This window comes from Peromyscus eremicus, chromosome 14 (genome assembly GCF_949786415.1).
Source record: "Peromyscus eremicus chromosome 14, PerEre_H2_v1, whole genome shotgun sequence".
NCBI classification, from domain to species: Eukaryota; Metazoa; Chordata; class Mammalia; order Rodentia; family Cricetidae; genus Peromyscus; species Peromyscus eremicus.
The window spans coordinates 10,613,090-10,639,019 of NC_081430.1; the positions used below are offsets into that span (position 1 = coordinate 10,613,090).

At 42.6% G+C, this 25,930-nt stretch overlaps 1 protein-coding gene across 1 annotated transcript in view; it reads right to left on the minus strand.

The window, feature by feature from the left end:
- The window catches only part of Scin (scinderin), an 87,092-nt gene that overhangs the window by 18,755 nt on the left and 42,407 nt on the right, over positions 1-25,930 (minus strand). The window contains exons 5-11 of the mRNA XM_059279547.1: positions 12,844-12,936; positions 8,645-8,777; positions 8,045-8,133; positions 6,920-7,135; positions 4,876-4,997; positions 4,363-4,453; positions 900-1,070 (exon numbers count right to left, since the gene is read on the minus strand). Of these exons, the coding sequence (XP_059135530.1) occupies positions 900-1,070; positions 4,363-4,453; positions 4,876-4,997; positions 6,920-7,135; positions 8,045-8,133; positions 8,645-8,777; positions 12,844-12,936 (915 nt within the window). The remainder of the gene's footprint in view (positions 1-899; positions 1,071-4,362; positions 4,454-4,875; positions 4,998-6,919; positions 7,136-8,044; positions 8,134-8,644; positions 8,778-12,843; positions 12,937-25,930) is intronic.

Consider the following 25,930-nt stretch of genomic DNA (forward strand, 5'->3'; position numbering starts at 1 on the left):
TTTGTGGGAGAGCAGATATGGTGATCACTCTGTGTGATTACTTTTATGTTCTCTTTGAGAGAGAGGAACTGAGGCGCAGGAGATTGTTAGAAGAAAAAAGACAAGATGAAAGTGACAGAGGCCATGGCTGAGGCTGCCACAATGACACGGAAGGACCAGCTTCTCAGCAGAAGAGGGTTGTGGCGGAGGGACCGCAGGGGAGGGGCTGTTTTGGTGGGGAAAGTGGGGGGCGCCATAATACTAAGAGAAATGGGGGGGCTGAGTGAACAAGGGCACTACCTTGCCCAGCCCCATCGGGGTGGGGGAGTGGGGTTCTAGTGAGTGGAAACTGAGAGGAATTACAGCTTCCATTGAAGAGGGTTGCTGGAGTCAGTCCTCAGAGGAGAGCCAGAGATGAAGCAGGAGGAGTCTCATAGAGGTTGCTAGTAGATCGAGGAAAGATTGGCTGAATTTTCAGAGCTCGCCAGAGTGGCTCCTAAAAACTGAAAGGGTTTAAAAAAACAGCTCTAGAGCTGGGGAGACCCAGAGCAATGGAGTGCTGAGAGAGACCTAGATTTCAATGGCGACTAGAATTCAAGGTGTGACGGATTACTCCAGTGTGGCCAGGTCTCATGGTCCTCTGACCATGCCTCACAATCCTACCCGAGACCTTTCAAGATGGAGCTGTAGCTGCTTTGTGCCCCTTGCCAGCTTCACTGGCTATGACACTCCAAAACTCAGTTTGGGCTCGGTGCAGTTGAAAAGCTGAGCTGCCCTTTCATTCAGTGTCTCTTCTTCTAGTGTTTCATGTTGTTGAAGTAAAAGGCATCCTTGCCAGGGTGTAAAGGCCAATACTCCTAACGACCAGGCGTGTTGGAAAGTCCACACCCAGAGCATATTTACAGAATGCATAGCCTTACCTCCACAATTCTGGTAATAGATGCCAGGTTCCTCCGGACTTGAAAGAGGCGAGTAGGGGGAGCGGGGGTCTGTCCCCCTTTCCGGGATGTTCCGTTCTTATAGATAATGAGTGGTTTGTCTTTGAACAAACTCAGCAGGTGAGCGGGCTCTTTGCCTTGAGAGACACGGACCTGGGTGCACAGGGCAGGGGAACAGAGTATGAATAAGAGTTTCCAGAGGCCAGGCAAATGGAAATTCGGAGGCATGCCCAACCAGAGGGGCCTAGGGAATACTGAAAATAACTGACTTCGTGAATGTGATTCAACAAGTACACACCCAAATGGGTGAGCAGCTACTTATGAAGCATCTTCTGGTTGGTTGCACAGTGTGGAAAGTGTCGGAGGGGTCCTGAAAACCACTAATATGTCACATAGCCTTCAAAAAAACAGCAATTGCCCATGGCAGGAAGGGGCACTGATTAAGGTTCACGCTTTCCTCTGAAGGAGATTGGAGAGGGAAAAAAGTGGATTAAATTGTGTAATAAGTTGCTTAAATACTGCCAAGATGCTCCACCAAAAATACAAGAGCAATGCAGAACTTCAGCTATTCAAAAATAATTACTGTGAACCACTGCCATCTAGTAATTCAACAAGAAAGTAATATTTCATTCACTGTAGGATTCAGCTGGCTAATTCCTGGAAACTCATTAATTGTGTATCATGTACTGTTCTGTGAACTCTCGAAGCACAGTGTGTAGCTGCAAACATTTGAATCGTTTGTGAGAAACAGCTTTAAGCTCAACTACACAACATAGGTGATATCTCTTCTAGCTATAAATATTACATTCCAATGAATGAAATACTTGATTAGGAATGGAGCAGCATGCACCTAAAGAATCCAAAAATTTTGTTAATTGGGTTTTTTTTTTATAAACTTGGCTCATGTGCCCTTTATACACAGATCCAGCTTGCTTTATATATCTATTTGTTCTTACCAAGATGGAAAGAAACCAGCTAAAGACCAAGTTCAGCCTCCACATCCCCATCTTACGTTCTAAATCCAAATCATCTCTCTGCTTATTTACTACCCTTGAAAACCAAAGCACACATTTATAAAGGTTTGAAAAACAAGCAAGCAAACACAAAACCTTTTTTTTTTTTTTTTTAATTTTTGAGACAGGGTTTCTCTGTGTATCCCTGTATCTGTTCTGGAGAAAACAAAACAAAACAAAAAACCAAAAAACATTTTTTTATGCCACATAGAATGTGAGCTCATCTGACATGAGACATGAGGTAGCTAAGCTGATACATCCTTCTGAAGAGAACACTTCACAATGCTGAATCAGAACCATCATAAACAGGCCAATAGAACCGTCTAGATGTTTTTCCCAGCACATGGGAACAAATAGCATCAAAACCTACCCAAGAATGGTGGTAGGGTAAGCAACCAGATTATAAAGAGAGAGGAAACAGAAGAGAGAGACAGAGATCTCCGGAGATCTCCTGCTAGGAACAAGCAGGTGCCACTCTGCAGATAACAAGAGTAGACAGAAACACTGCAGACAGAGAGGAAGGAGCTGAACAGGCAGACCACACATTTCCTGTGGTCACTAACACCGGTCCTGAGTCGTGGCAGACGACACTCCAACATTAGAGGAAAAGCAGAACTGAAGAAAGAACGTTGATACCGAAACCCGCTGGAAACGGCCTCGTAGACACGGCAGAGAAATCTACCTAGGTGCTGATACTGTCTGCTTACTGTCAAACGTTAGCTGTTGCCCCTCTCACAGACACAGCGTGTGCGTGCGTGCGTGCGTGTGTGCGTGCGTACGTGCGTGTGCGTGTGCGTGTGCGTGTGTGTGTGTGTGTGTGTGTGTGTGTGTGTGTGTGTGTGCATGTCAGTCATTTTGGCTCAGGGTTCAGTCATTCTCAACAATTTGTTTTTCATTTTCAGAAATACCAAATGCAGGACCCATCTCTTCCCTCCCTGGAACCACCTCTCCTCCTCCGTGTCTTTTCCCTTCCCCCCTTCCTCCCCCTTTCCTTCTTTCCTCTCTTCTCTCCCTCCCTACCCACTTCTGTCCTTTTCCCTTTTCTGACACTGTTTTTGGCCAGAAGATTCTGGTCCCTAAAAGGGAAAATATGGATCTATGTATCTGCCAAGGTTGTTTCAGCTTGCCTGTGTGAACCATGATTTACGGATTCCTTTGATTGAGAATGTATAAAATATTGTTCTATGTTTTTTATGAAAATGTATAAAATATTGTGTATGTTTTTTTTATGAAAATTATTCTCTGGACTGTTGTGTCATTTCTGTTGCTTCTGCAGCAATTTATCACACATAAATTCATCATCTTACACTAGCTTAGAAATTTGAAGCGAGTTATTGCCCTAATTTAGTCACTGGGTTAAAATCTACGAGAGTTTAGTCCCTAAGCTAGTACCTGGCTAGTGCAGTATGGTAATTCGAATGAGAATCGCCTCCAAAGGCTTATATCTTTGAATGCTTGGTCTGCTGTTAGTGGAACTGTTTGGGAAGAATTAAGAAGTGTAGCCTTGTTGGAGGAGGTGTGTCACTGGGGACGGGCGTTGAGGTTTCAAAAGCTCATGCCAGGCCCAGTCCCGCTCTCTCTGACTACTGCCTGTGTACTAGGATGCAAACTCTCAGCTCCTGCTCCAGCGCCATGACTGCCTGTCGGCTGCCATGCTCCCCCTATGATGATCACGGACTAACACTCTGAACCTGTAAACCAGACCCCTGTCAAATGCTTCCTTCTATAAATTGCCTTGGTCATGGTGTCTCTTCATGCAATAGAACAGTAACTAAGACCCAAAGGGACTCTAGGATGTTTTTTCCTTGCCCTTTTCAGCTCCCAACCGTTGTGTTATTCCTTTCTGGGTCTCTTTCTCCACTAAAGCCAGCAGTTGGCCATGGAATCTTCACCACACTACATCCTTCTCACTCTGCCTGTCTCACTAGTTGATTCCTGAGGACCCTGATCAATGCTTTGCATCATGCAGGAATCCTGGATCATCTCCCTAACTTGAGGCCAGATGATGAGCAATTATGATTTTGTCTCCAATTTTAATTCTCCTCTGCTTTATAACATAACATTTTCACAGGGCCTCAGGGTTAGGATGTGCACATAACATGTAGTTCTGTCTATTATAACTCTTTGTTCATAGCTGTAAATGTCTACTGACTGTGACATATGGTGGATTCTAAAGAGAAGAGTCCCTCTGCTTTCTTTCTTCTCAGACTCTGAAATTATTAGTTTTCTGATGTTTTTATTTTGCCTTTGGTGACTTTCTCTTCTCTAGAATCTGAGATAACTAGTGTGTTATGAAATATTTGAATTTCAAAATAAAAATAAATCGGCATAAAAATTTCAAAATCCCTTCGAGTGTGGGAAGTGAGCTTTCATTAGGAAGTGGGCTGGACGAATCTGGAATTGTGTGAATTGGGAAGGTGAAGCCCACCAACCTGCACGGCCTGTCCTCCAAGGGACCGGTCCAGCTGAACAGTCAGGAACGCAGACATGGTCAGCTCATCTCTTGTAGCTTTTGCTCCTTGCCTAGAGGGATGTAAGCAAATCACAACAGCTTGAGTTAACATTCAACACCATCTCATGAAACCACTTCCAAAAGAGACTTAAGATACCGTGAAATACCAAAAAGAAGTGACAGCATGAGCAGAGCAATCAAAGCTATAGGTGTTTTGTTGGGTACTAATTCTGGATTGCCCTGTGGATTTCTAGAAATACACAGAGTGGACATCTCTATCTCCATTTTAAAGAAACCGGGCTTTGGCCCTTTGTATGACTTTGCTAAGTAATCGTGTCTGTCTAATGCCTGTTATTTTGGGAAATCGTCCCCAAAATGCACATGATCTGAGTACAGTTGCCTTCTGTAATCAAGGGATGATTATACCTCATGCTCTGTGGAGGTCAGTCATGTGGAGCATGACCTGTGGCACTTGGGCTCTGCCAGGACTCACCACGTGTAGATGATCTGCCCCCTGGGGTAAGTGTAGAGGATAATGTAGCAGTCACCACCGTAGAACTCGCCATGGGAGTTTGGGTCGATCTGGACCCTGCCGCTGTTCTCCACACGCCAGATCTGAAAGAGACAGAATAGACACAAACTGTTACAAGTTCACTGACCTCAACTACTACTCATAAACCATAAATAGTTTCCACTTTTTTATCAAGCAATGTTTAAGTTATTTTTCTAACCAGTTTATAATCAAGCAAAAGCAAGAAGATTAACAAATCTGACAATTTCTTGACTTTTGAAAGCTTCTATTTCTTTTGCTTCCTCCTCAATATTTAGTCAGTTCTGAGGATTTTGTTGTTGATGGTTTTGTTTTTAAATTTTACTGTCATTTTGTTTTGAGACAGGATTTCACTATGTATCCCAGGTTGATCTTGAATTTAAGATTCTTCTGTGTTAACCTGGTAAGAGCTAAGATTACGAGCATGTGCTACCAAGTCCAGTAGTTCTGAGACTATTGGTGTGTGTGTGTGTGTGTGTGTGTGTGTGTGTGTGTGTGTGTGTGTGCATCTGTGTGTGTCTTTAAATTCATGAAAATAATGTGGTACTACTACAATAAAAACTACATACAATTCAGCTCAGAAATATGCTTCAACTTTAGAGTAAAATTTTTTTTGTCATTTGTGAAAAGGCCAGTGATGAAAAAGCCATCAGGCATTTCACTGGGCTCCTGCGGCACAATTCCTCCACCGAGAGTGCAGGGGAGGTGGGGAGGGGCAGGCAGGCAGGACTGGCTTTGGAATGTGGGATGAGCAATCGTGAGGAACAGTGCAGGGTTTTTGTTCCTGTGCCATCCCTCTAGAGACCAGAGGGCTCAGCAACACAGCCTCACCAACCCCAAGAGCCTAAACAGAGCCACTGAGGGTTAGCATCCCTAGTGTGGCATAGGAGGCCTTCTCTGAGAAGCTGTGGCCGGAGCTAAAGATGGTGCTGTAGTCATAGTGGGTGCCGAGGAGCTCCGTCTGCTCAAGTGCATTCTAGGCAAGCTGCCTGTGCTGAGCTCCAGAGAGGATACCCAAGCAGGACGAGCTGCAAACAGGAAGTTGATCCCCTTTGATGGTGGCATCAGAACATTTATGATCTTGTCATTTCCCACCCACCCCCAACACCTATGCAGTTCTTTGAAAAGAGGAAAACTTAATCTCTAAATTTATCACCTAAGACCTAGGAATGTAAATGTGAAGTACTTAACTCTTGTACTTAAAAAAACTGATGAGAGGTCTAGGAGAAATCTGTTAGTAAATAGCAATTCTATGATACATAAGTGATAAATTCTGTGAAAAGTATCACTTCCAAGCATGGAGAAAAGCCTTTTCAGTGCCCACGGCTGGCTCCTCAGGAGAGGTGTAGCTGATACTGGATGGAGCTGCTAGGAAAGGGATGTCTTGACAACAGTTCATGAGGAGTGGGGATGCCTCAAATGGCAACAGGAGGCCAAGGCTCCAATCCTGGAGGTTCCAGCAAGGAGGAAAGCCTCCAGAAAGTCTGCAGGGCCATGAAGATACTTTAGAGGAGGGATTATATTATCCAGGCCCCACTAAGTTAGATCAATGGAGAGTGGACTGAGTTTGAAGAGATTTGAATTTAAAACAATTAGGAGAGTTGTAGCAATTTTGATCTAAACTGTCACAATCAATACATTCAAGTTGACTGCTCAGAAAAAATCTGCTTTGAGCTCATTTTGTTTCATGAATGCTTCCAATAGGTAGGGGGAAGAAGAAATGGATAGTACATTCTGAGTACAGCCTTGTACAACCCCAGATACAGACTTTCTGATAGAAAACACTGCTGCATCCACCACCTTAATATCAGCATGCACACGTGCACATGGGCCTGAAGCCTAGCAACAGCTCTCCAGCTGTAACTCCACGACTCAGTGTGTAGTTTGGGGTCACTTTCCTTACCAAGTAAGGTATCCCTCCACTCCCAGACAGTGCTACAATGGGTCCGATAAAAACACCAATGGAAAGGGACAGATGTAAAAATACCTCCACTGTGCCAGAGCCATCGTCCACCATGTTGTGCTGGGCTGCCATCTGGGGAGAACTGTGCAGCTTGGATGCATCAAATGGGATCTGCTGTATGCGAGCCACTTTCTCTGTGACGTAGACCTTCCCAAAGCCGTCGCTCTGGTCTTTATCCTTCCAGTCCTTAAAGAACTGTTTGAAAATCGGTGTTTCGCCACCTTCAGGGAGAACCTGAATCTGCAATTCAAAATAATAATCAATGGGAAAATAAGAGACAGGAGAATATCTCCAGTAGGAGAAAGAATGAAGTAATGAAAATACTGTTCTTGTTTCTGTCACTGCACTTGCAACTTTGTGAGTCTATGCAACTACAGGCATCCAGCCTAGGTTTTTCTCACAGCCCACGTCACTGCTCCTGAGTGGGAAAGACGAAGATGAGAAGAGGCTTCCTGTGTTACCACTGAATCAATGTTTGTTCACATTAGGTTCACAAGAGATGGGAGCGGGAAGAAATTATCCCACTCTATTATCGGTGCCGGGATATATATGGAGAAAAAGAGTGGCTAGTCAATGTCTGAGCCAATCTGGAAGCAACCAAATATGATGAGGGTGTTACCCAAGTCTCCACAATAGGCTGAGGAGTGGTTGATAGTCTTTGTGCAAGTTTTTATTGTTTTGTGAGATAGGTTTTTATGTAACCCAGGCTGGCCTCAAACTCTCTACGCTGCTGAGAGTGGCCTTGAACCGATCTCCCTGCGTGCACCTGCTGAGTGCTCCGATTACAGCTGTGCACCACCACACATCCAGTTTCATGTGGTACTGGAAATGGAGTCCAGAGCTTCATGTGTGCTGGGCAAACACTCTACCAGTCACATCCCCAGCTCTGTGTAGCCTACGCTCTGAGGATGTTCCCCCAAAAAAGACTAGTAGGGATGGCCCATGCTCAACTGGAGAATGGCTACACACAGACACACACACACACACACACACACACACACACACACACACACACACACACGGACACACACACACACACACACAGACACAGACATACACTATTTTGGAACAAACTTTTCATGAGCTTTGTGAAGATGTCATGACTCTCAAGTTTTAATGGTTTTTCTAGTGATTTCTTTTCACACATACTTGAGTATTGGTAGAATAATTCATTTTCTGTAGAAACTCCTCCGCTGTCTTCATTGCAGTCTTCCTCTCCTGTGGGTTAGCATTTTTACCTAGAATGAAAAATAAAGAGATGAAATTACAGATAAAATTACAAAATTACTATACTGCACTGTACATGGCCACATCACCCTGAACACGCCCAATCTCATCTGACCTCAGAATTCAAGCAGGGCCCAGCTGGCTCCTCCTTGGATGGGAACACACTATATGATTAAGAAATACTTACATACCTAAAATAAATGTGGTTGTAATTTAACTTAAATATAACAATGGGAGAATGACAAAATTCCTTGGTATGTTAAATACATTTAATATCATAATAATTGACAGTATATTTAACAATGTATGTTGCTGTTACTCAAATGCTTTCCTTAGCTCCCTAATCTTTGCTGAGTAGTTCCAAATGTCGAACCACTGGCTGCATCTTAGGTGAGATATTTACACACTGTATCTCAAGAGGGGTGCTTTGCTTTAAAATCAGGATGGTTTCTTTGCCCTCCTGGGGAAGAAACCATCTTTATGAGCATTAAATACAGCAACCATATCAATAGCATCTCTTACCTTTCCATACGAAAATTTGTTTTGCAGCACCATGGTCCAAGATGAAGCATTCTTCAGAAAGCAACGTTGCCATGGAGAAGGGGTTTTCTTCAGCCACCAAAGTCACTTTCATGGATCCACTTGCATCTGAAACCTAACAGAAAAAACCATGAACTCCATGATTTCATTTTGGGAAGAAGCAAACACTCTAAAACTGTGCCGTGGTGATAGCGAGAGTGGACTGCACACTTTGACAACACAAGCCTTACGAGCAAAACTGCCTCAAGACCAAGAGACAGAGCATCCCTGAGCCCAACCAACCGTATCCCAAACACTTTTTACACAAAATTATTCTTAGAGGCAGAAGAACTACTAACAGAAAGTTACATTTGACACTCTCTCTAAAACATCAGAAAACCACGATGATAATCTCAGTAAGGGCTCTCACAAGGCTAGTGCATGCTAAGTTCCCTGGGCCCCTTTGTTCCATGATCATTTATTTTAAATTTTAGAGCAAACTTTTTAGAAGCTGATGTATAATAAACACAAAAAGCAGAGTATAAATTCATTTAGGCTTCAGTCTCTGGGTCTCTATTAGATGGCAGTCACTGTACGGAGGAGAGCATTGATAGAGTGTAGTTTATGGCTACAGATCTTTCAATCCCAGTCCTGAAATTTAACCATGCTTTCAGAAAACCATCAAGGTATATTGTTTTCTGGCACAGGTGGAGATAAAGCCTTTAAGGAGGTTTTGTAGGTGGTTGTACAAAGGTGATATTTATTCACGAACCATCGCAATGCATTGGTTTTCACGGTCAGCTTGGGGGCCGCAGGGTGATCAGCTGCATGTTTGTTAAATATGAAGGCTCCAGACCCAGATTCAATCAGCAACCAAGTTTTGCAACCACAAGGAGAGTTTGTGCAGGGATTTGGCTTGCCAGTCTTATTTGGCCCCAAATGATTTCCAGGATGACACAGCTTAAGTTGTACAGTATACAATAGCCTCACTAGAGGGAGCCATGGTTCAAGATTAATACTTTCTTACGTTGAACTATTTCACTCATACATAATGCTATCTAAGAGGGAAGTTTTGATCAATGGTGGGGAAAAAAATGACATTTGCTAGACTATAAAAAGAGTAATAAAGTCACAAACTATTTAGTTAACAATGTCTGTATGGATCATGTTAAAAATATCAGTATTTAGCAGATATGATTATCAAATCATATTTTCCTTTATTGTAGAGGAAGAAAAGAAGGGCTGGGCGGTGGTGGCGCATGCCTTTAATCCCAGCACTCGGGAGGCAGAGCCAGGCGGATCTCTGTGAGTTTGAGGCCAGCCTGGGCTACCAAGTGAGTTCCAGGAAAGGCACAAAGCTACACAGAGAAACCCTGTCTCGAAAAACCAAAAAAAAAAAAAAAAAGAAAAGAAAAGAAAAGAAAAGAAGCCACATCCCCATTAGAAAAAGGAAGTTATGTTACATAAATTAGTAATTCATCTTCATTCAGAACTATGAAGTTGGTAAGCTAGAAAGTTCCTTAGAAGGGCCAGGTGTGGTGGCACACGCCTTTAAATCCCAGCACTCAGGAGGCTGAAACAGGTGACTGACTCTCCATGTGTTCAAGGCCATCCTGGTCTACATAGTGAATTCCAGGACACCCAGGACTACACAGAGAGACCCAGTCTCAAAAAATCAAATAAAGAAAACGAAAAAAATAGAGACTGCCAAATGAGTTTTTCTCTTCTTGTTGAAAAGGACAATATCACTAAATTGTGCAGGGAGATTACCACCTGTTCCAAATGACCTGCTTAGGAAGTTGTAGGAGGGGGAGGGGCACAGGAGGAGTCCCGTCCTCACAGTCTCCTTCACTGCCCTGTTTTATGGCTTTTGTCAATTTCACCAAGACTAGATTCAAAATTCTATTGCTGCAAGACACCTGAATAATCACCAAATAGAACTACTTTCTTCCTCCTCTTCCTCCCCTCCTCTCTCCTCCCCCCTCCTTCTCCTTCCTCCCCCCTCCCCTCCTCTCTTCTCCTCCCCTTCCCTTTCACATTAGAAAACTCAGATGACTGTATCCTGCCCAATCACTAGGTCAGCCAGCACCCGGTTCAGGGCGGGTTCCACCCTGTGTCCCTCTAGCTGACTGTAGAGTTCACCCTCCTGGAACAAAGAAAACACTCTTTGTAGTGAAAGGATATTCTAAAGATGAAGGTTTTACAATCTTACCAAGAATTTAGAAGAAAAGGCTTACCAAATGTTTCATTCCACAAAGGAAATATTTTATCAGCTATACCATATCAAAATATAACCATAACAAAATATAACCATCGTGTAAGTTATAGCAGTAACTTCGTTATCATTAATGAATAGAACAGAAAGCTACAGAAGTGAACATTGTAGTACATACATAAGTCTCTGTGAGGGCGAGGCGAGTTCCCTCCTCCAATGGAGACAGTCTCCCCAGTGCTGAACTCAGAGTCCCACCTGCTGTGGGATGTATGGCAAATGTGTTGCTAATTAATCAATAAAACACTGATTGGTCGTTGGCTAGGCAGGAAGTATAGGCGGGGCAAGGAGGAGAATAAAGCTGGGAAGTGGAAGGCTGAGTCAGAGAGACACTGCCAGCCGCCACCATGATGACAAACAGCATGTGAAGATCCTGGTAAGCCACGAGCCATGTGGCAAGGGATAGATTTATGGAAATGAATTAATTTAAACTGTAAGAACAGTTAGCAAGAAGCCTGCCACGGCCATACAGTTTGTAAGCAATATAAGTCTCTGTGTTTACTTGGTCGGGTTTGAGCGGCTGTGGGACTGGCAGGTGAAAGAGATTTGTCCTCACTGTGGGCCAGGCAGGAAAACTCCAGCTACAAATGGCGTCCAACGTGGTGGCAAGAGTTTCCACCTAAAAACTTAGAAAAAAGATTCTAAAACGGACCTAAAAACAGCTTCCTAATTGTCCCTCTCAAATAAGCGGCAGCTGCCGGTTTGAGCTACTGGCGGGTTCCTAGCGTGCGCTCTCGACCTGCAGTATGGTGGGAATGAGGCCTCTGCAAGTAGCACATTAAACTGTGTGGTGAATTTAGCCTTTGCTAGTACAAAACAAAAAAAAGAGGTTTCTGGGCTACACGCTACTTTGGTAAAAGTGTAGACCCACTATTTCTGAGAGTTATGGCTCCCAGAGCTGGCGGAAAGCGGACCGCCACCATGTTGGGAAGCTGAAGTGGGCGGAGCCAGCAGCCACTGCGCCGTTTCAGGCTTAGAAGGCTGCAGTTTAAAGCAATAGGCTCACACTAATATAAAAAAATAAGCCACGTAAAGATGGCTACCACACAAAGAATCTGGATTATGTTCTCTTTGATATTCGTAACTGCAGAAAAACATTTGATTGTAAAAGCTGTTGAGTTATGCCAAAATGTATATTTTAAAGGTACCTTGACTTCAAAATTTGGATATAAGGATATGTTACTTTGGAAAGGAGACTCTGCTTTTGTTCCCACAGAAAGCCAGAGGCTATGGATTTGTTCAAGATTAAGATACATCAGGTTTGACCAGCCAAGACCCCCTGAAAGGTCTCCAGTGACACCATGGCCCAGATGATTCAACATCCAGAATGGTTTCAAGGCAACTGGCTCAGATATACAGCCTCACGGACTACTCCATGATCCTAAAATTTTCTTTGTTTCCCCATAAGATACAGCGCCCCCTTCCAGCAGGAAGTAGTAAGAGAAGCTACGCCCAAATTCCCAAATTATATGTAATTTTACTTTGTTAAGGTTAAAACCTTCCTTTTTGGAAAAAAAAAAGGGGGAAGTGCTGTGGGATGTATGGCGTGTTGTTAATTAATCAATAAAACAATGATTGGTCGTTGGCTAGGCAGGAAGTATAGGCGGGGCAAGGAGGAGAATAAAGCTGGGAAGTGGAAGGCTGAGTCAGAGAGACACTGCCAGCCGCCACCATGATGACAAACAGCATGTGAAGATCCTGGTAAGCCACGAGCCATGTGGCAAGGGACAGATTTATGGAAATGAATTAATTTAAACTGTAAGAACAGTTAGCAAGAAGCCTGCCACGGCCATACAGTTTGTAAGCAATATAAGTCTCTGTGTTTACTTGGTCGGGTTTGAGCGGCTGTGGGACTGGCAGGTGAAAGAGATTTGTCCTGACTGTGGGCCAGGCAGGAAAACTCCAGCTACACCCACCCCAGCAGACTCACCATGTACAGCTTCGCCATCTTTCTGTTACTTATGTCTGCCACGGCATCGTCATCGTTGTCCCCATCTGGGAGTACAGGCTTTTGCCCTAAAACCTGGGAAAAGGGGAAGATGGGAAAAGGTAGTGCAGAATCGTAAAAGCAATGAACCATCTCCTATTTGTAAAAACATCAATTACAAAACACAAGCAATTGAAATACCCGAGTCATGCATTTCTTGTCAATTTCTACAAACAGGCCTCTTCCCGTGGGTCAAAGCTGCAGGTGGCATGAAGTAAACAAACGCTGCACCTGCTGCTGACATGAGCTTCTAAGAAAGCCCACGTGACACTTAGGTGCATCCCTCCTTCTTGAGACTAACAGGGATTAAGTAAAATGAGTTCTTAAACTCAATTCCACAGCAGACAGAATTTCTTCCATGGCCTCTACTTATAGAAGTAATCTGTAGTTTCTAATTCATTACTTGAATTATTGTTTGGGGGTAAAATATTGTGATGGTTAGTTAATCTCAACCATCAACTTGATCTAAAATAGCCTAGGTAATAAGCTCTGGGCATGTCTGTGAGGCACTCTATTGGTTTGGTTGAGGTGGGAAGATCAACCCTAGATGTGGGCAGCTCCACTCCCTAGGCTGGAGTCCCAAAGCTGTATAGAAAGAAGGCTTGTTGAGTATCAGCATTCATCACTCTAACCATAACCACAGTGACTTCTGCCACTGTAACTTCCCTGTCGTGACTGAGTGTGAGCTAAAAATCAATCCTTCCTTGCATAAGAGGGTCTCGGCAGGTTATTTAGTCAAGGCACTGGGATTGTAGGTATGCACATCACACCCAAAGCACAAGTACAGTTGTATCAAGCTTTGTTTTACATTGTGCTTCTGACTTTTGTGACAAAATTAGAGACATGGTTGATGCTCCACAAGTATTTATCAGCTGAATAGATAAATACATTTATCAATGTTTTGTATGTGTGACACAATCCAAAAGTTCAAGTACATCATTTGGGAGACTATTCATTTGAATCTGCTTTGCATTTGTTTATACCAAAGCTGCAAAATACAAGAAGTTTAATTCATTAGCTTAAGTGACGTAAATAACACAAAACAGACATAAAATGTAAATTTACTCTAAATAATGTAATTGTCATAATATCAAGTTAAATTTAAACCCAGAAAAGGGACAAAAGTTATTCATATAGATTCTGCAAATGGTCAACGACAAGATGTGAGCTCTTAGCTGTTCCTCTCACCAGCATGGACTCTAACCTTCCGAATCCATAAACTCAGTTAAACACTTGCGTTGCCTTGATTGTGGTGTTTGTCACAGCCATAGAAAAGTAACTAAGACATCAATACCACATGAAACTATCCATTACTGAATGTCAAACAATACAAGTGTACATAAACCCTTCATGAGCATGTGTACAGTCTCAAGTTGAGAAATTCACCTGGGGACTTGTGTTCCGGGAACTTGACATCTTTTGTTTATGTGGTGAATAACAAAACATTTTAATTGTTATATAATCTGAAAGGCTGCAATAGAGTTTCTTTTTTGCTGAGAGTTGAAACATATCCCAAATTAAACACTTGAAACCAAAATCTCCTTTTAAAGGCATTTGCGGATTGATAAATCAAGTGTGGCACTAAAGAATCACTCAGTCTCCCCAGGAAGCCCCTGTAAATCTATCCCAACCAAGATAGCAGTTGGGAATAAATAATTCTGGTTAAGGGTGTAACTAATCCTGGCAAGTCTCCCATTGGGCCAACTGAGTCTGGGAACTGGGGTATATTTTAACTTTTAATTTCCAGACAATTTCCACATTAGCCAGGTATCTTAATTAGCCCTTTGAAGGATGCTAGCGCAGTTGGGAATTGAACCAATGCAACTTGCTGAAAACAGGCCAACTCCAGGGTAGAGATGGCATATGCTACTGTGTCCCTAGGGATCGTCTTCAGCCTCAGTTCAACAACTAAGCATTTACCAAGTACCTCACTGGGGAATGAAAGTGAGTTTCCAAACACCTTGCCTGTCCCTTAAGGATTTTACACTCTGCCTAGAAAGAACAAAATAATTAAGTTACATCACTCTATCAGCTATCCTGTGCGTTTTGATCTTTGAAACAGACTGATCATGCTGCTCTTCCATTTGGTTCCAGGCAAGATTGAACATAAGCATAAAATGCCTTCATTTTCAATTCCATACTGTTGGCATCTGGCCCGTGAGTCCTTTGTGTGTGGACTGGTGTGTTCTGACAGCGTAAAGGAGTAAGGAAACAGAAGAGCTCTATTTGAATCTGTTCCATAAAAACTCACATTGTTGCTGAGTTCCTCACATTCAGACCTGTCACTCAGGCTTAGCGCTTGCTTGTCTTCCCACTCCTGCTAGTAAGCATCCCTTTAAAATATCACCGTCACCTAGCAAATTCCCAACTAGCCATTTTCCTGCCCCTGTTTGCATCAGGGTATCTCCAATCCCCTCTTTTCGAAGTTTAAAGCCCACTCTCCACTGAGTCACTGAATGCTCCCTTTTATAGTCATGGTGAGGGGTCCTTCATATGGACTCTGGTGAAGGTCCCACTTTCCTGCCGTGGGCTACACTTACGCCGCCAACTCCCTCCTGCCTCCAGCCTTCCAGCCTCCCCTCATTTGCTCATCATAAGCTGCCTAGCTCACTAGCTGCTGACATTTACTTCATACTTTCCCTATGCTTTAAGAGTATCACTTGATCAGGGAAATCCTGCCATTTGAAGCATGTATACACCTACATGCATGTACATATGTAGGACAGTCTGCTGAGTGAAATAAGCCAGACACAGGAGGAAAGATGAGACATGCTGTCACACTCATATGTGGAATCTGAAGTGTTTGAACTCATGGGAGCAGGGGTAGATTGTGGATTCCAAAGATCAGTGCATGGAAGAAACAAGGCTTTGGTCACGGGGTCCAAATTTCAGTTATAAGATGAAAAAGTTCTAGAGACCTGATGAACAGCACAGTAACTAAAGGATTGCATACATGAAATTTTCCAAGAGAGTGGGTCCTAATTTTACACACACACACACACACACACAACACACAACACACGCACGCATGTGTGCACGCACTCTAATTATTTGATTGTGATAGTTTCTTCACAAATATACATGAACACCAAAACAAAACATCATTTTGTCTACCTTCAATATATGTAATTATTATCAATTTTTACCCCAAACCGATTAGAAATTAAAAACAAAAGGCTTTTTACTTATTCTGCAGTAATCATTCTTAAACTTTAGTGTACTCAATCAGCATCTGGGTGATCTGACAAACACAAGCTGTCAACAGCCAGCAGCTGAGTCCACAGGGTCAGTACTAAGGTCTAGTACTCAGCCAATTCAGAGCTGAGTACTATCCTGTCAAGCCAGACCAGGAGGTGGGGATCCCAGAACTCTCAGATGTGGACATTACCCACCCTGTGCTCTCTCAGTGCTCTCTCCCCAGCACCTTCTTCCTCTAATCAGGGTGACAACCTCCATGTCCCCTGTGGGAGTAGTGCTCCATGCTTCCCCTGGGCTTATCCTCCTGCTGGATGTAGCTTCTACCTGGGGTGATGGGCGCGGCAAAAGCAAACCTGTGATTATTGCTGAGCTGGTTCAGTCAGCTATAATTAAGTTCACAATAGCCCTGCTCGTTTACTGGCTCTGAGTCACATCGGGACCTTTAGTCATGTAATCGCATCCTCACTATTGCTCCGTGAGCCTAACCCCACAGAAAAGGGTTATACTCAAAGAGCTGACATGACTTCATAAAGCTAGCTGATAAGTGTTGAGGCTAAGTTTCCCACTTGTGTTCTTGTAGTGTCTTAGTTAATTCAAAATAATTGGTTACATACTTCCCTGAATTTCAAGTTTTTGAAATAGACAAAATAGTTCATTTCCCGGATAATGTTCATGGGACCCCTCCAGCAATCTGATGCTACAGGGGTCTGCATCTTTCCTTTGATCAGTTCTGTAGTAAATAGATGACATCAAGTGGTTTTTATTCACAGAGAAACCCAGGATTTTGTCTGGCAGAGATAAAAATCACCTCTACACTGCTCAAGAGGCCAGCATTGCATCTATTTTCAAATTCACTTCCACACTACTGCTCCATGCACATGCCCATCATTTGGAAGCTTCTTTTGTTATGATACATTTCTGCTTCTTTAATTAAGGAGTGAGTTAAACATGACCTTTGACATCAGTTTGTGCTAGTCTGAATGAGAATGGCACACATATCTGGATACTTGGTCAGCAGTCAGTGGAACGGTTTGGGAAAGATTAGGAGGTGTGGCTTAGTTGGAGGAGGTGTGTCATAGCAGGTAGGCTTTGAGGTTTCAGAAGTCATGCCATTACAGTTGGCACTCTCTCTTTCTCATGGTTGTTGTCTCAAGGTTTCAGCTACTGCTCCTGCACCATGCCTGCCTGTCTGTTGCGATGCTCCGTGCCGTAATGGTCATAGACTCTAAGCTTCTAGAACAGCAGTTCTCAACCTGTGGGTCACAACCCCTTTGGGGGTCACATACCAGCTATTCTGCACATCAGATATTTATACTATGATTCGTAACAGTAGCAAAATTACAGTTATGAAGTAACAATGAAATAATTTCATGGTGGGAGTCACCACAACTTGAGGAACTGTATTAAAGGGCTGCAGCATTAGGAAGGTTGGGAACCACTGTTCTGGAACCAAGAGCCCCTAAATTAAAAGCTTTCTTTTGTAAGTTGCCTTTACTATGGCATTTTGTAACAGCAATAGAAAAGTAACAAAGACAGTCATTGTATATTGGTATAAGACTTCATTTGTTCAATTTTACTTCTTTGAAAATGACTCTTAAACATCTGCACTCATCTCGTCCAAAGCACATGTATTGGACAGGGTCTGCTTGTGTATTTTTCGCTCTCATTAGGCGTTGTGTGTATTCAGCCACGTACTTTTAAAGTCTGGTTTAACAGATGCACTGGACACCTCTCTAAGAACTCTGCGTTTGCTGTCATTTCGTTGTCGCAGCAGCCCTAGGAGCCAGCCCCATTCTCTATCCCATTCTACAAGTGAATATTAAAAGAAGAAGAAGACTGGGTAAGGTTCAGGTTACACAGCTTTAAGTAACAAATCAGTTGAGCTCTGGTTTCAGACTATATATTCTTCACTATTCTTCACATATTCTTCACTTGTACACTCTGCTTGCCTTGCGGGTGCTTTTAAAGGCTCCAAAGGTTTATCTCTGACAGACTGCAAAGGAAGTAGTTCTAGTCTCCCCCTGGGACTAGCCCAGGGTGGTGATGAGATGGAGAAGCACATGCTCTAGTCATGGGGGTTGGGATGTGCCACTTCCCACTCCACAGAACTCATTTTCGTCTTTCTCTAACCCCTGCCTCCTCCTTTTCTTCCTTCTTCTTGGATCTGCCTATGCTGTGGCCATTAAATTCTGAGACAGAGAAATTCTTTCATCATATCAGAGTGTTGTATGGGCTAACAGACGTTAAACGAAGAAATAGTAGGCTGAGATGTAGGTCAGTTGGTAGAGTGCTTGCCAAGGATGTAGGAATCCCTGAGTTTGATCCTTGGTGCTACATAAAACTGGGTATGGAGGCACGCACCTTTGATCCCAGCACTTAGGAGGCAGAGACAGCTGGATCTCTAAATTCAAGGCCAGCCTGGTTTCCAAAGCAAGTTCCAGGACAGCCAGGGCTACACAGAGAAACTCCATCTGAAAATCAATTAGAAGAAGAAGAGGAAGAGGAGGAAGAGGAGGAAGAGGAAGTGGATGAAGAAGAAGAAGAAGAAGAAGAAGAAGAAGAAGAATAAGAATAAGAAGAAGAAGAAGAAGAAGAAGAAGAAGAAGAAGAAAGAGAGAGAGAGAGAGAGAGAGAGAGAGAAAGAAAGAAAGAAAGAAAGAAAGAAAGAAAGAAAGAGAGAAAGAAAGAAAGAAAGAAAGAACAGAAAGAAAATTGTTCAAGATCATCCTTGAGTTTGAGGGCAGATGGGATACAGCAAAACCTGTCCCAAAATAAAATAAATAAAAACACTAAATTGGGAGGATCAACAACCTACAATATGAAGGAAATGTAATCAACAATCATTCTCTGATATGAAAGAAAATTCTAGAACTCTAGAAATTATCTTATGGGAAGGAAAATATTCATATTTCAAGTAAAAATTTAGTCTACTAGTCATTATCAACAATATAAACTCATAAAACAGTGATATGTATAGAAAAACATTTAAAAGTAAATGAAATGTTTTTTTTCCTCAAATATAGTACTTGGTGTGAATTTTTTTCTCTACAAATTTTTATATCTATTTTACAGAATTTTAGTAATAAGTATATTTATTTCTTTAACAAACAAAACAGTAAAAAAAATACATCTTTTTTGTCTTATGGGTTTTTTTTCCTTCCAAACAAAACAGCTTTATCCTTCCTTCATATGGACTAATTATCATCTCCTATTCATTTCAATCTACCATAGACACCTCAGGCCACTTAGGATGTCATCAAAGCATCGTAAGTATTCTTAATGGGTTGCTAACTGTCCTAAATCATTGTATCAAAGAAACGTTAACTCAAAGACTTAGAAGTGACCTGAGTATCCTGGCAGCCTCAAGTCTTCAGGAAAGAATTAAGTGGCTCCTGAGATCCCAATAGCCATTGTAAAAGGTCTGATCTGAGCAGAAAGTGGGAAAACTTGCATTTCTTCTCAGTTCTGTCAATAAAAGTACTGGAAACATCTACAACCAAAGACTCTCTTTGTATGTTCAAGAGGTTGGAAATCTATTTAAATATTCCTTTTTTCTCATCAAAACTGACCATTGTTTCTGCTGCTCCCCTGTCTTCAGCAAGAGCTCAGTTCTAAATAAGTCAGAAGATTTTTACATTAAATAATGGAGCAAATAAAACATTCCTGCTTCAGATACACAATCTCCTGCCTCAGAACTTCCTGGTTGTCATTACCAGTGCCCTGACCACCACTGAAGGCTCCTTGCATGGAAAATGAGGCTTCCCACTTGTATCTTGATCATTTTAGCATGGATGGCTTTCCTTCTGTTTTCGCAATAAGCAGAGAAACCTCTAAGGCTTCATGAGGGAGTATTTTAATCCTCAGTAATTTTGCATTCATGTTCCTTCACTAAAATGAAAACCAATCAGTAGATCGTAAGTGCATAGAGCATAGAAATCAATAATAAAAGCAGAAGCAGCTCCTCTATTGTATTTACTTGCTGCAGCACATTTGGTGCCGTAGGTAAAGCAAATATTTGATAATAGGGAAGATGCTGAGACAACTAACCACAGGGACCTCTGAGGAAGGGCTGTGGCCTCCTGTGGCAGCTGCCTCTGCCCTGGACATGAGATCCCCACACTTGCTCTCGGCTCTGAGCTTTGCAGCTTCTTGAATACTCTTGTTCCTTTACTGCCTTGTCAGACACAGGGTATTTGCTGGCTTGGATTGTGAGTAGAGGAGCTTTGGAGTGAGGATTATGGGACACAAAGTGACTGGTAGAAGGATGGGGTGAATGGAGCGTCTGTGCAATGATCTAGCACAGGGCTATCCGCTAGCACTGGATGCAATGATGACCTGCCCCACAGCAAGGCTGCTGAACACAGCTGTCACCAGCCATTTGTCACTACTGATCCCACGGAGTGTGGTTACTGTAACTAACTGAATTAAAGATGCTGTTTCGTTTCAGTTTGTTTAAATTAAGCTTAAATGATGACATAGATCTTAAAGAAGCTGTATGGACTGTGAGATTCTGGGAGGTCTAAGAAATGCCTGGGCGAGTTGAGAGGTTGGTCTAGTACTCAGTATTTTTCTAGAATCCATATGTGAGAGGTTTGATTTCAAGACTCCCAGGAAAGCTAACTCATACATCACTGTCATTGATAACAGAAGTTACTATGCAGACAGTTAATACAGGAGCTACTATAAATATGGAAAGTGAACTCAGAAACTGTTAAAATGTATAAGACAAAAAGCCAACATTTGATTTATTTTTTGCAATCAGAACATATTAAAATAATTAAGATTTTTATTTTTTATTTTTTTGGTTTTTCGAGACAGGGTTTCTCTGTGTAGCTTTGCGCCTTCCCTGGAACTCACTCTGTAGCTCAGGTAGGCCTCGAACTCACAGAGATCGACTGCCTCTGCCTCCCAAGTGCTGGGATTAAAGGCGTGCGCCACCACCGCCCCGCTAAAATATTTTTAATGTTAATATTAAAATATCAGAACATATTAAAATCCAGCAATTGTTTTCACCGGTTGCATATCGGAACTATCTGGGCAGTTAAGAAAGAGAAGGTCAATGTCTGCAGGCAGATTAGAGAGCCAATGCCTAATTCTATCACTGTCTGTGCAGAGCCTAGGCTCTGCTGGCCCATCTGATAATGTGATCGAAGGACTCAGGATATCAGTGTTATCAGTGTGTATCATTCATCTCCACCACCAAGACAGCTCAGCTAAGCATTCTGATGTTCCCTTTACCCACCCTGCACACCCTCCCTGGGCAAGCAGCACTCATGGTCTGGAAGCTACTCTAAATCAAATACCAGGGAAAGATCTGAGGCCTTCCACCTCTTCTGGACATGACTAAACATTCTGCTGTAAGACCTCAAATCCACTTTGAACATCTCTATCTGTGCAGTTCTTGAACGGATACTGCCAACATTTGCCTCTGGCTTTTCTATGTGTTACCCTCTTGCCTTTTGAATGACTGTTCATTCAACGGGATTAGGCAGACTGAGCGAGAAGGGGCACTTGTAAGGCTCCCTGAACTTGCTTCTACACTTAAAACGGTGTGATGATGGATATCACTTATTAATTAATGTGATTAATCAAAAAAATGTTTGGGAAGTGATTGCTGATATTACTGGCCCACTGTGAGAACAAGAGCTAAGGCTATGTGGACCCTGGTCAAAGCATCACTCTCCTCTTAAATGGCCCTGCGTCTTCCTACCTGAATGTGTTTTCTTCAAACAGAGTCTTCACCACATACCCTGGCTAGTGTGCAGTGATCTGCCTGCCTCGGTGTGCAAGGGCTGGGATCAGTTACCTCACCCACCTCAAATCCTTTCCATAATGGTTTCACCATGAACTTCTATCTCCTTGTGAACTTATATTTTCTTGTTGTTTTTTCACCTTAGTCTAATGATTTTACTGAACAGACTGCATGTTTTGTTGATTTTTTAAACTAATTAGAGACAAGGAAGGTCTCTCTCATGTATCCCAGGATGACCTCAAATTCACTAGTCAGCAGAAGGGGACCTTGAACTTCTGATCCTCCTGTTTCCACCTCTCAAGTGCTGGGACTACAGGTGTGTACCACGATGTTCAGTGTATGCGATGCTGGGATCATACTCAGGGCTTCCTGAATGCTAGGACAGCGCTCTGCCAACTTGGCACATCTCATTGCCAGGTTAAATCTTATACTTTAGACTTAAAACTACAAAGTGATGATGGATCCGTTTATCCCTCTCTAAGCAAAACAGAACCTGTGTGATCAGCAGGGCAGTGGTTGGCCATGCCCTGAAGAAGGAACAGAACAGTTATCTCTTCCCTTTGAGTTATCTCTGTATTTATGGTGTGTATAAAGCCACTACGATTTAGTTATAAAATAAATTCTCTTCTCCTCCCATATGTTTAACTCTTATCTCCTCCCACAGTCTTGCACATAGGACTTTATTTTAGCGAAGCAGGATATATCAGTTAGGCAAGATTTACTCTGGGAGTGTCTGAGGTGTACCAGTTCCATGGATAGAAGCAGGGGACTATAATTCTTAACAAGTTCGCTTTCAGTGCAGGGATGTATGTGGGTTTCCCTGGGCCTTCCTGAGTGCCAGTGTGGGCAGAGACTATTAGATAAGTCTGTAGGAAAAGACATTAATATGGTCAGGCAGTTATTTCACATTCGAGCAAACAGGAAAAAACAATGAACACTTTGACTTATTTTTAACTCCACATATTCTAAAGAGACCATGTGGACTCTCAGACTGAGAATTGTATAAAGAGCATCTGGTCCCCAAAGCTGTTTCTGCACCATGACATCTCGGAGCCTCTTCCCCAACCACTTTCTTGTTTTCAGTAAACTTGGAGACATCAAGCTTCATGAGAGGAGGACTGGAGAACAGAAGACTGTTTTCCCCTCCAGTTTCTTTCTATGAGGCAGAGAAAATCTACACGTGTCTCTCAGGTAAAACACCAGTGAAACCTCCATTGACATTACTTTGCTTTCATCCCCATGTATGCAAGTAGCTTTAGCATCCATCCCTACAAAAGAAGGTAAAGAACCCAGCTTACAAGTAACATTAAACTAGATGAGGCCAGTGTCAGCTTTGACAACAAGACCTTCTATATTGACACAGCCAGAAAAATTCTAAGCACCAAAATTTAATTCTGCGCACTTGGCTTGGTTTCCGTACGCTTGGATAGGTTGAAACTACCTTCCCACATTTGGCACCAGGCTTAAAAGAATGTGATTTCTTTCTAAGACAGTGCCTGCCCCAATGATGCTGAATCTAATGTCTCCAGGGAGAAGGAACAGCTGGACAGTGACAGCAGGAGATCTGAGACAGGATCCAGCTGGTCCACCCACGGCTAACATTCCACTATCGAGACTACAAATGATAACCGAGAAGATACAAAATAAGGGGAATTTATCAAAGAGGTTGGCCGAAGTGTTTTGGGTTCTAGAACACCCCAGGGTTTCCGATGTTCTGGACAGTTGAGAATGTGTGCCCCAAGCTGGGCATGGGGTCTCAGGTCTTCTCAGCATTTGAGAGACTTAGGCAAGAGGATCACTGCAAGTTTGAGGCCAGTCTGAGTTACATGTCAGTCTGAAATTAATTAGTTAACTACTTAAACTGAGAAGAACTTTACTCTGGAAGGTTCCCCCAGTGGTCTATTCTCATTCTCATACAGGCTACTCACACAGCCCCTTCTAGAGAAAAGAGAAAAGTCACTCACTTTTCTAGTCTATAAGGAGGGCACATGGCAGGTGCTACTGTGGTTCCACCAGGCCACCCTTGCCCTGCCTCGGAGGTCATCAGGAGATTCTGTCTGAAATGTGAAAGCCTTTCCTCTCCTCTCCCAGACAATGTTCCCAGCTACACCGCTGTATACATTCACACACAAGCTTGCTGGTGGTTCTGAGCAATCAGCCCCCATAGAGTGATCCTGAACCTGTGAGAGGTGGACTTGCTGGTTAAACCTTGTGGTCATCTCAGCCTTCCATGGGCCAGTTCCCAATTTGTGTTCCACACTGCTTCTCCAGGGTCTCTCTTGGACTGATTTATGGGCTGTAGTGGGTAGCCATTCCAGCTTTGATCTGGAAGTTCCAACCCCCATTGAGACTTCGGCAACTGTCACGCCTACAAGGCGGGGCCAAGGGAGGGCACTGAAGACCCGAGATCTGGATCCACCAGCGCTCTCTCCGTTCCGGGACCCTGGATGGTGGAGGTGGATCAAGCAGAGCTCCAGAGAACACCGCTGGACTGCGTGCGATACACCTTCCCCAGACCCCGCGACCTACTTATCCCTTAATTTGCAAGTTACGCCATTAAATAAATCTCCTTTTAACTACGTGGAGTGGCCTTAATATTTACACCAATAATGGGCCTGCTCCATAAATCACTAACGTGTGGCTGTATCACTTGACCCCTACGTGTGCTTTCAGGAGGTGTCTTCCAGATCATGGCAGCCCTTATCTCTGAGTCAGGTTTTGTGGGGACATAGCCCAAAGGAGGGGGTAATAAACGTATCCATATCATAGAACTGCTTCCTGAAGCAGCTCTTCCCATACAGTCCATGGAAGGTGCCACTCCTATGTGAAGAGCTGCCATGGTGGCCGTTATTACCTCCTTCAAAGCAAACGACATCTAATTGACTATGTAATTTCTAAACTAATAAAAAGCTATAAGTTACAAGAAAATTGCAACCTGAATGAGTGAGAACTAAAGAGAAAATTCATCCAAGATGAGCAGGCCATTGTGCAGCCACAGAGCTCCAGGGCAGACAGTGAGCATCCCAGGTCAACTGTGGTCCACTCAGTACTCACTCCCAGACAGTTTCTAATTAGCTCATTAAGCTCATCTACATGCATGCTATCAATAAGTTTTGTTTTTCATTAGTGGTAAGATTTTTAGTTTATTTAGTGTGACAAAACACTAGTGTTTAATTTCTAGAGTACCCATAGCCTAGGACTTCATTTAGCAGTGAATTTACATAGAGTCCATAGCATGCAGACATGAACATATTTTCATTTTAGTCATATAGTAGTCTCTTTTTCATGATTAATAGAAATATGGGCTCCCTAAAACTAAAGCTCTTCTAATGGCTTCCTCTCCCTTTGTAAATGGCCGAATACTATATTTACCTGAACAATGGTTTCCTTACAAGGTCATTTTAAAATTATCTTTATTAATATGTTGTATATATACTTTGTTTCAAACAATGTAACTCCAAAATTGTGATGCATTAGATACCCATGTGACCCATTGATCTGTACAAGTGCTGTTAACATAAGCCAGCTAGGGCACACTGGGATCCTTGGCTCTGGGCAAACAGTATTAACACCATAGTTCAGATGTCCTCCACCTCAGGGAAATCTTCATTCTACAGAAGCAGATTTCTTCATGACATTAAACAAATGCTAATCGTAAAATAAATGCTAAGGGAATGTGAGCTGATAAATCTTGAAACCCTTTTAATATACAGGCTCAAAAATTTCTTAGCCTGAGATATGACAGGAAGTGACATAAAGTTAGTGTTACTGTTTTTTGTTCTAGACTGAAAAATTATGTCATTATAAAATAAATGCAAAGGAGCATAAGCCGTTAAATAAGAAATTTGGCCATTAGTATCTGGGGTTGGTTAATTTTTAGCACAGAGATTAAAGGGAAATTGGCTTAAAAGGACTAAAAAATGCAGTCTTACTATTAGCTCTTTGCTAATATTGATAACATGTAATCAATATTGTGACAACATGAGGTGAACTTAAATGACAGCTGAAACCTGTGATTCTTGTTCAGTTTCTATAGCAGTTTATCTAGTTTGTATAGCAATCTTATCTAGTTTAATATTT